Source organism: Periplaneta americana, chromosome 6, assembly GCF_040183065.1.
Source record: "Periplaneta americana isolate PAMFEO1 chromosome 6, P.americana_PAMFEO1_priV1, whole genome shotgun sequence".
Classification (NCBI taxonomy): Eukaryota; Metazoa; Arthropoda; class Insecta; order Blattodea; family Blattidae; genus Periplaneta; species Periplaneta americana.
In genome coordinates, this window is record NC_091122.1 from 122,788,612 (window position 1) to 122,800,621 (window position 12,010).

Sequence of the window (12,010 nt, forward strand, 5' to 3'; positions counted from 1 at the left end):
ACTGTGAAAAATGTATTTTATGTAAATTATGAATCTTGTTATTCTATATCAGTAATAAGATCTACAGTATAATATAATTAGAGGAATATTTGCACGTAAATGATGAATCATGTTTTAAATAAATAGAAAACTGGTAATTATTTTACTTTTAAAGTACAAAAACAATGGTATCCCTGAAATTTCTATTCGTATATCCACGGTCGACCATGGTATATCCCAATTGAATTGTGGGTGATTTTGGTAGGCAATTGTTGAATTGTTTGCTTCGAAGAGGGAAATTAGAATATTTGACATCATTTTTATTTTACACGATGTATTTGTTTTTTAAATATGTTTCATAATTAAATGTAACTTAGTTTTAAAACAAGATGTCAAGTGAGAGTGATTTTAAAGTAGGATGGTACGGACGTGCAATATGTAGGAAATTTCGTATTACGTCTTTCAGTAAGTAATTTCAATATGTAAATTATGCGGTAATTGTTACAAGTTGTTCATTGATCACAATAAATAATGTATTACAGAGAGCCGATCGTTACATATTTCTACATCAATCATATGTGCTAGTCACGTCACAGTTGTCACGATCTCATGTAGGACAGCTCATATATGTGAAACTTGATCATTTCTCTTGTAACCTTTTACAGCAATCGAAATAACATTGCAGCAATGTAAAATGAATTTCTTCTAGCCAATACCTATAACCTAACTTTATCTGTACCAAATGATTTTTGAAATGGCGCCAACATGCCCTTCTGCTATTTGTGGTATGGTCTGATCATTATAATCACTCACCGGACACTGCCAATAGTAATTTATGACAGTCTTGTACATATGGTTACTATATATCTCCGAAATTATTAATATCTATAATCGACTTATTGTTATGAGAAGTTTTAGTGTACCAAGTTTTAGTATGATTAAAAATAATACTTGCTGTTATTGAAATTCAGGGCTTAAATTGAACATTTATGAACATAAGGTCCATAGCCCGCGGTCAGATAGGATTACGTGTTCGTAGCGAGTGACAAACTCACGAAGGGAAAGTTTTCTTACATATCCAGCCATTACACACGCTTGATACGAGCAGCAGCAATAAATTATTATAGAGGCGTCTACATCCTAACCCCAAGTTTATTCAATGCAATCCTTAGATTGAGGCCGCGATCAAAGATATGAGTCATAAACTTCGAGAACAGAGAATGTTAAATAAACTTAGAGTACTTTTAAATAAATGAGTAATGTATTGATTATTTAATTCAGTTGTGTGAACTAATAGTTTAAATTTGTTACAGTCCACACCCGTGGAGTAACGGTTAGCGCGTCTGGCCGCGCAACCAGGTGACTCGGGTTCGATTCCCGGTCGGGACAAGTTACCTGGTTCAGGTTTTTTCAGGGGTTTTCCTCAACCCAACATGAGCAACTATCGGATTCGGGACCCCGGACTCATTTCACTGGCATTATCTTATTCAGACGCTAGATAACCTAAGATGCTGATAGAGCGTCGTAAAATAACTACTAAAAATTGTTACATGCATTTTGTTGAAATTATACCCCAAAATGGAAATTCTAAACTTAATTTGAGTCCAACCATAATTCAGAACATTTTGGAGAATGGGTCTAGGATATTTTCCTAGGAGATCCTATGAGAAGTTTCGGTGGACAAAAAGGATAATAAAATTATTTATAGTCCTAATAGTCATCGATAATTTACATCCGGCAGATTTATGTGTTAATCTTGAGGAAGCTGTTTCAATATTTGAACCATAGGTGTTATTGTAATTTGGTTTTCAACATTGTACAGTGTCAATATTCCAGGGTTAAGTAGCATCTCATAATAATAAAACGCTAACGCATTGTATCACGTGATTGTATACATTGTAAGTACAGTACGTACCTCCATATATTTGGAACTAATATAGATAATAAACTGATCTACATTCATGGCATTAATAAATCACGAACATAATATATAAATGAAAATATGAGACAAAAAGAAAACGATAAAAAATATTCGCTGTAAGTTAATCATTTATTTAGCATAACCTATGTTTTTCTACATAATGCTTCATCATTTCTTCGCGAAATTCAAGGCATATTGTATTGTTTCGTAATATATATATATATATATATATATATATATATATATATATATATATATATATATATATATATTTTTTGTGTGAAATCGCACATTAACAGGATTTCACACCAAATCATTCAGAAAGTTTAACAAACATTTCGTTTTCTCACGGGTTTTTATAGTAAATAAAGTAACTTGTAGCAAATTGCATCAATAATATAAACTTCAACGTCAATAATACGTGCGATTCATTAGCAATAATAAATTCCAGTGCCTGCTCCCATTTTAATCATACACTTTAAATTTCCTTCCTCTATGCTCTGCTCGTGCGATCACAGTGCTCTCAAGCGGTATAAATTGACTTTGTCACGTGATCAAAAGGATAGCGGGCGTCGGCCGCCGGTGCAAGTAGCACTCCTGCTGTAACTGTCACTTGGATCAGTAGTGGGATTGCACCTTTCTCACCTCATGGACTCTGTTAAAAGTTTAGTTGTGTTGTGTAGATAGCAAGGACCTGTGTGATTATTACTGTAATAAATCCGAGAAAAGTTTCAGTATCGACGTAGAGTTTGTGAAGAGGGTTTTAATTTGTACGGCGTGTGTATAGTCAGTGTGGTGCCAGCAAGAAACATTAATCTCCACTCGCCAGGCCCCCCCTGTATTCTTCAACATGGCGGATAGTGACACGAAAGTTGACCGGTCTGATCCGGAATTGAAATACCTTTCTGTTGACAGAAATATGTTCAATGATCCTGCCACACAGGCAGAATGGACTCAAAAAAGGTTGGTCTGGGTTCCACACGAAGCCCATGGCTTTGTGGCGGCTGGAATCAAAGGAGAACGTGGCGATGAAGTCGAGGTTGAGGTCGTAGAAACCGGTAAACGACAACTAGTTGCAAAAGATGACATCCAGAAAATGAATCCGCCCAAATTCGACAAAGTGGAAGATATGGCAGAATTGACCTGTCTCAACGAAGCATCAGTTCTCCATAACCTCAAGGACCGATATTACTCCGGCCTCATCTATGTGAGTTCAGAATCATGTCCTATTCATGTAGCTTAGCTAATATTATCGAAGCATGCCTAATACTTGGTCTCTTAGTTTAGGATTATATTATTATTGACCTCGTGGGAAATTTACGGAACGGAAAGTATTGTCCACTAATATATTTCTGTAGTTATTGATTCTTAGGTAGGTCTACTAGGAAATGAATTAAGCTTTTTATCATGTAGAGAAGTGACAGGTATGAAGTAAAACAGTTGAGAGAGTATTTAGATAAATAAATAAGGAATTCCATGTTTACAAGCTTCCAGTTTCATTTACGTTCATATTTTGGTACCGGTATCTGAAATGTTGAATAAACTGTTAGGGGAGTTCAGAAACTGTTGCAGTGTGTCAGTTTTCTTTTATAGTTTTTAAACTGTGTTTTTGTTGTTTTCACTATGTGAAAATCCGATAATTGCAGTATGTTCTAAGCTCCTAATACAAAATTTGTAACTCATTTCGTTAAGTATGTTAAAACGTTGGAAACACTGTTATTAAGGCTATATTTAATCATGATATTCTTATTTAAGTTATGTATAGGTTACATATTTATTTATATTTTGAAATTGGAGGAGGAGCGTCAATAAGTTTTACAAATCAGATAGGCTGCATTCAGTACCGGTAAGAGAGATTATAGGTTATGGGGAGCACAAACAAAATTTTACTTTTGTAGGTTAATGTTACAAAAAAATACTGTCAAAAATATTTAATGTTGTAGTCGTACAGGAAATTGTGAAGGTCTATTAGCCTTTACATTCATTGAAACCCTTACCTAATAAATCCTTATCTAACCTAATCATATTGATATTAATATTGTTGTTGTTTTCTAATGCCAGGTGTTTGGCAATAAAATCCATGCAATAAAACAGTAATGGTACAACACTGCAATTTATTATTGTGATTAAAAAGATGAATAAGAGCTAAAATGACTTGCCGAGCTACTAAAACACTCGCTTTCAAAGAATGTTGGAAATGTACTTTAGTAGGCTATAGCCCTTCATGTTGACAATTTGGTAAACATATTATCAGAAATTTTGAAATCATGATCGAAATTCTTTTCCAGAGTTAGGGACATGTTTTCGAAAGAGAAAGTTGTTGCACAGGTGTTTTTCAAGTACCAATTTTTGAAAGGAAGGGTGTAACATTTTAATAAGTAGCAATATTAACAAATCCTTGCAAAGGACTGTGTTTTAGTTGTTACTTCTTTATCCTTTAAGAAGAGTTGGGATACAAAACTTGAGCTCTAATGGTTGAAGTTGTATACAGACAGAAATCTTGCATACATTTGATTAGTATTTTCATTTTATTCATAGGTATTGGATGTTTATCTGTTTGTCCATTTTGTAGAGTAGTGTGTTCTGAGAGATTTGTCTCCTAATAAGTACATGCAGATAATTGGACAAGGAACAAAGGTTTCAGTAGGCCTATATTACAATGTGGATTATTGCAGTCCTGACAAATGTCAGAATAAACGTCTGTTTGGCTTCACTTGTTGGAAGAGATAATAAAGAATAGGTTACATAGGCTATATGTTTCTGTCAGAATACCGAAATTTCGAGCATTGCAAAAAGTCCATTTGATTTTATTTGTTGGAAAAATGTAATACTGGTTTATGTCTCATTCAGCCAACTTTTGGGAAAACTTTCAGTTACTGTTGGACGAACTGAATAATGTAAATTAATGTAATTGTAATGTGAACGAACTTGACGTGACCTTAGCCCTGTTTCTAATAGTCTTGTAACATTAGTGTTTGACTTATCTTGCCCAGTTTTACTGGATATTATTGAATTAATATTAATGAGGTGAAATTGTCCTTCACTTAGAAATATTACAAGTTTAAAACACATATTAATGAAATCATTTTATATTCACACACATTCTTGAAATCGTTTTACTCACTTTTTTATTGTTTCAAGTTTGAAAACGGCATATATTTTTATACTTTATGATAATTCATATTTTAATTTTACACTTCGTTTAAGTACCATCAGCAGTGGCTCATGTACCACCAGTGGTACGCGTACTATAGGTTGAGAACCTCTGCATTACACTATTAACTTTTTGCTTGTAGCTTTATAACTAGCCTATTATGAAACAAGCGCCTGGACTTGATAGATTTTGTCCAAGAAATTCAGAATTAAATAAATATAGTCCTCTAATTTAACACAAGTGATTATAAATGTAAGAATTTTGTATGTAATTTGTGTCTATAAACTGCTAACTTAGTTGTAAGTAAAAACTTTGTCCAAAAGTATTTTCGATTTATGATTCTGGAACATATGAAAAGGTGATGCAAGACTTACTTTGGTCGAATTCTTACAGGTATTCAAATGTGCGTGTAGACTTAATTGATAGAAAATATGCAGCATGCATCTTTTCCTGCTGCTGTGTAAAAATTTATTACAGTATTTAGACCTCTAGGTATTTTCCCTTCTCATGGCTAAGTTTAGTTCGTTGCTATAGACTTGTGCATATGTACACACCTCCAAGTGATCGGTGGTTCGATTCCTGATATGTGTAATGGAGATTTATCTTCCGTCCACGGGACCAGGTGATTGTCCCTGGTGTTCTATCTTGTATTGTCTTTGTAATGGCCTTGCGTCATGCCGACCACATGGTCAGGGAGGTCCGCAATGTGGATGTGTCTAGTGTTGATCCAAGGATAGACCTTCACCTTTACCACATTGACTTGTGAGTGTAAGTATATGAAAGGAGGAGGTAGAACAACACAAAGAAGAAAGAAATTGCTAAATTAAAAGGGATATTTATTTTGTTGGAAGAAAAAAATTAATAATTTTTTAACTGGGTACTTATATCCCACATTTTTATTCCTTTTCCCTTCTTTAAGCTGTGAGTATCGGTAACATTTTGTTGCATTTCTGCAAGAGACATTTATGGAGAAAAATTTCAATGACTTCCGTAACGTATGGCAACTACAGGCGTAAGACGAATACGGGTGTAATTTTATCCACTTGTATGAATTACGTAGGCAAAATAATTTAAGTAAATTAGTTCAGAATGAGGAAGAAAGCAGTGATAGATTATTCATAATAGGTGATTCTTTGATATTTTCAGTGTTGCTCATCATAAATGTAGGAATTCACTATGTTTTGGTTACTTGGCTCTACCATGGTCCTCTGGGAGGGACGAGAAGGGTATCTTACTCGGTAGGTCGTTACAAAAAGCTAAATCCATTTTGTGCCTGTTAATTAACCCTTTCTGACCTGAATTTATGGATATACAGGCCATAGAGACACCATAGAAAAACAACAAAAACAAGGCAATCCTCTTCCTAATAACAACTGGCCAAGGAACTGGCAGGTACTGCACTCTATCGGTAAAGATAGAAAGTACTTCTGAGGATACCAAATGGAATCATCAGACAAATCATATGAGGCAAACATTACAGAAATGTTAGTGATTCCAAATAGACTCATTCGAGCGGAAAGGGTTAAACAGTCTTGGAACTGTAATCATTTCAAAAGCGTTTACTCTCAATCCTTCTGAGTGATATTCTATGCTTCAGCTTTGGGATAACAAAAAATTGGTATCTCTTAAGGCTTAATGAATTACATTGATAGATTAGATGACAGGTGATCTTGTATTTTAACCTACGAAGCATACACTTGGAATTTCCATCATAGTCTTACATTGCGCAAGATACAGTAAGTGCATTATGAGTCCTATATCTGCAAACGATAGTACAGTCAACATTATTTGCAGATTGTCAGCCTGAAAAGTGAATGAGAGAGAATTGTGTTTACATCTGAACCTCTGACACTTAAAATCACATCTCTTTAATTGTTAATCCCAGCAATTGGCGTGACAGTAAAGCCATTAATCTTACAATTAACCCAAATAAAGTTGCGAAGTCTGTGGATAAGATGCGACTTTTTACACTTACAATAAAGGTTTGATTAAATTCAATGATACGAAGGACGACAAACTTTACAGTTTCAAAGATTGAGTTGTGAAATGTAAAAAGTGTCTTGTCTGATGTCAAGGATGTCAACAACTATTGAAATGTCCATTAATTAATTAATTGGCCCGTTCGACACATTTTACTCTTTGGTGCACTACAGTGTTGTAATTTATGATTGTTGATTGTAATGGGGACACTGTTAACTAACCATAGCGTCTTTGCCCAAGGAGTTATGCGTGGATTTGCGATATGGAATGAGCATTGGTTCAAGTCCTCATGGGGGAAGAAATTTTCTCTTGAAATCTCAGCCAGTGTATGGGAACGGTGACCACCCAGCGTTGTGATCAAATTGGGGAGCTACACTAGGTAGCGAAATCCAATTTCAAAAACCAGCTACAAAACTTATAATGACGTAGGAATCATCGCTCTGGCCACACGTTACCCCCATTCTGGTTGGATGATCATTCATCTTTGCTGAGGCATGTGGATATGAGGCCCGTTGTTGACTGATGGCCTTGGCCCTTCTTGGGTTGTCGCATCACTGATTACATCGCAGCTAGAACATAAATGTTTTCCATATTGGATATCCGAGTTCAATCTTGACAGTACCAACTGAAATTTGTACTGGAAGTTTTACAGAGACACATCTGGGCGTATGCTTTCAACTCATATCTCGTTTGTCATTTCTGATTTTTTTCGTCTTACCACCACTCAGTGACCTTATCGGAGTTCACCACAGTTACAATTAAAAGCAAGATTATTATGTCTGAGGAAAAATATACGAATTTATATATAAAGGGCATAGAAACAAAATCCAAGGAACAAGTTTTAAAAAAAATCTTAAATTCGTTTATAAAATATACCGTACATTTAAAACTAAATCCAAAAATTTACAATTCATGTTTTTTGTTTAAGGTAAGTCTAGTAAAGATATATAAGTACGAGTAGGCCTATATAAAAAAGTTTATTTTCAATCTTATGACTTATAAATTCGATTGGGGTACATTAACACGTGATATTTTACATATTAATATACCTATCAATATAATTTTCTATTAACGTTTTCGCCTGGTATAGCATCTTCGGATACAGTTTTGGCAATATCTATTTATCATAATATTTATATCTATAATATAATTACATTCGTTTATCTATGTTAACTTATGGTTATGTACGAAATCATAATTATGGTCATGTCAGATACGTTAAAATACAGTGCATTGATAGATGCTTAAATTAATGTGTTATTTACACAATAATTTTCACGAGTTTTATTTCATATGTTATGTTATCTATAAGCATTTGATATCTTGTTTAATTTTTTGAAACTTACAGAAGAACTATCACTCTCTATTAATAATCATAAAAATTTGGTATAACATTTAAAAAACACTTATGAAAGTCATGTGACATTTGTATGATATTGTGTTCACTTATTTTATGGCGTATAATTTTTAACTTTTATTTCTACTGATTCGTAAATTTGGTGGTTGGTAAACGTCTTCTATATTCATGTGATGGCACGAAGGAGATCTACATAATTTTCCTCTTGGTTTTATGTTCTGTAAAGTTTTGTTAGTGGATTAGCATGTGGGTTATGTTATATGTGATTTATGTGAAGTAATGTAAATTGGTGTTTAATTTAACTTACGTATGAACTTGATAAACGTCTTCTATATTGACATGACCATAATTATAGTTTTGTACATAATCATAAGTTAACGTAGAGAAACGAATGTAATTATATTATAGATCAAACTATTATGGTAATAGATATTGCCAAAACTGTATCCCAATATGCCATACCAGGCGAAAACTTTAATACTAATATTATATTGATACTTGACATGTAAAATATCACATGTTAATGTAATCGAAATTGATAGCCTAAGTCGTAAAATTGAAAATAAATCTTTTATATAAATCCAAGAAGCAAACAAAAACTAAGCAAATGGTGAACAAACAGTGAATGAAGTATTATTTTCAGTGTCTGGTATTGCCAGCGAGCACCGCAACATAGGCCTATCCTGCAGATAAATATTAGCAAGAGATTCATATCAGATTATCAACTTTAGGTAAAGACAGATTAAGAAACAGAGGTAACTGTGATGAAATGGTGAAATGTTGCCGGGGAAATGGGGGGAGGGGAGGGGTCGCATGTCCTTCCCCAAAAAGAAATCTTGTCAAACTGTTTCTGCTGTCAGTCCGCACTGTTTTTGCTAGCAGTTCATAGAACCCTGGGATCTGATGATTTCACTTTTCAGTCCGTGAGGCACCAACGTAGATTACGCCCCAGGTGAGATTCGAATGGACGACTGTCTTCCATATGGCACAAAGGTTACGATAATAGTGGAAGTGGAATTTGGTGTCAGCAAAAGTGGCATTGGGCAGGAATCATGAGGTAGAGTGAATCACACTTGGCAAACACGCAGTAGGTTTGAGTCAATACATAGATGTTTACAGGTTTGTTGCACATGAAACCAACATATGTTCATTTTGATATTACGTAAGAGGTTAAATAGGCTAATTCATCTGAAATTCATACGTTCATTTTCATAATTAAGTCAAGACATGTAATACTTATATTCGAGTTATTCTTTCAGTTTTTTTTTTTCACTTCACTCTGTGGAGAATTTTTCATTAACAACTTTCCCTGTCCCATTTTTCATGTTAACTTTGCCTCGCCACACTTACCTAATCATCTGCTTACTCAGTGGGTACCATACTGTGAATTATAACAGTATATTAAATTACTTCGTGATTCTTACATCATGGTAGTACCAAACATTTTCATTGCCTTTTATAGATGTGCATCTATAATTACATCGAATGATCAGTATTTCATCATAGGTCCTGAGTTTCGTATGATAGTACGCCTTATGGTTGCAAATGCTTTTAATCGGCGTGTTCTTCGTAAATGATTTCTTTAAAAAAATGCAAGCTTGGCATCTGTTGCTTATTATCGAACCAGGTGTGCATAGGACGAATTATGAGGAACATAGTATGTATTACTCATGCACTTTTGAAAGTTGCTGGGAGTAATCTAACATTTTTATTCTGGTACTTTCTAGGAATAGAATTTGCAAAGCATAATTTCTTACGAAGAAATAATAAACATACTAATCAGTTTCTGTTAACAGTAAGATACACTGTTGTATGATAATCGTCGATTTGTATTTTTTTGTTTTCTTTCAAACCGTGTTCAGTAAATTGTCTGTTGACATAATATATTGCAGCCCATGTGGTCACCTTGCTAACCTTCTCAATCTTTTAGTAGGTGGTGTCTGTTTTATTTGTACACCTTGAATGAAATTTCACAACGTTAATATGAATATGTACCCGTCGTTATCAGATGTACAGCTAGAAAACCTTGATTTCAATTAACGTAACTTACACGTTTTATTTATTACGTTCATAAGAACTTTCCTCATTCCCTATTTCCACAATTATATAGTCTTTTACTTCAGAACAATTCTTATTTCTTCACACTAAACAAGTGTTAGAATCTAAGTGGAATGGAATGCGCTATGTTCATGGTCTACCCCGAAAAGCGGCACAAAAGTTCGCGTCCATCAGCCGAATTAGTTGACTGTTTCTTACCACAGAGAATGAAGTCCGATATCTGACAAATTTTAGCGTATGGCAATAGAACAGAAAAGGTCTCAAGATATTATGGAGAAATTCTTGAGTTGATTTTTTTTCATCAAAAGAACCGACATTTTATTCCCGGTAAATGTTGCCATGTTTTTCGCCGAAGAAAATATTATGGAATAGATTTTTTTGGAATAGTTTTGTTTTCCCTTACTATTTTCACACTATCATTGTTTCATTGTCTTTACATTTCAAGGACTCGGAATAGTCTGTGTAGTTAGCAACACTTATAAAATATGGACAGCAACCTTAACTCTTGGTCGCTCTTGTAAGATACCAAACTTGGGCCTTTCGAACTCCGGTATATAGAAAGAATGTGGAGAAGATTTTCTTTCAGTAATTCTACCAAATTCTTTACGCCATTGCTCACATAATATAATATAATATAATATAATATAAATTTAGCTTCCCTTATGAAAAGGTTGCCAGATTTGACAAAGCGTATTGCATATAATTTGGAAACACATCTAAAAGGTAAGCTAACCTATAGCTGTTGTGTATTATTTTTGAAAGACGGTTGAAATAACTGTGTATTTCTTCGATGCTTTTTCAGTTGAAACCACGAAACATTGCGGCATTGGCACGTTGTCGTACCACACTTTAGTATATACAGTCCTGAAGCGCAATACGTAGTAAATATGCATCTATAGATAGTTGCTAACCACTATGATCGCTACTGTCGCCTCATTACAGACAATGCGAAATAGTACCTGCACAGTCTATTGTTTCGAGTACCCTCATAAACTCAAGTTTCGTGACTGTATATACTAGACTGTGATCGTACCAGAGTCTAGTATATGCAGTTCACGAAGCTCAATACATAGGGAATATGCATCAATAGATAGTTGCTAACCACTAGGATCGCTACTATCGTCTCATCACAGACAATGCGAAATAGTACCGGCACAGTTCGTAATACCATCAACAACTCAAACTTCGTGACTGTATATAATATAGTAGACTATGATCGTACTTTTCAAAGAAGACTAGTGGTTGAATATAATTCCGATATTTGTAATATTGAGTGTAGGTTATTATTTCTTTTTGATACCCTTTTAATGACAAAGTTGTACAAGAATTAGAATTCACACCCATTCGCGACAAAATAAATAAGTTAATTAATACAAGAATAAATTCAATATAGTTACATGAAGTATGTACAGTACCTTTACAAATTGTACTAGTGACTCCGAGAGGCTGATACTGGAAGACATACGAAATACAGATGACATTCAGTTGTTCGCCGGAGCGGATCACATGGTCTAGCATTCGTGAAGAATGAGTAATGAACGTTTTTTAAACTACAGAGACT

General features: G+C 34.2%; 1 protein-coding gene across 6 annotated transcripts in view; it reads left to right on the top strand.

Moving 5' to 3' along the window:
• Nucleotides 1-2,472: 2,472 nt before the first annotated feature.
• zip (myosin heavy chain 10) overlaps nucleotides 2,473-12,010 on the top strand; it is a 352,102-nt gene continuing 342,564 nt past the window's right edge. For all 6 annotated transcript variants that reach the window (XR_011332669.1, XM_069828865.1, XM_069828869.1 and 3 more), the window contains exon 1: nucleotides 2,473-3,107. Coding sequence is in view for 5 of the 6 variants with exons in the window: in XM_069828865.1 (XP_069684966.1) it covers nucleotides 2,751-3,107 (357 nt within the window). In the remaining variant the exon portion in view is untranslated. The remainder of the gene's footprint in view (nucleotides 3,108-12,010) is intronic.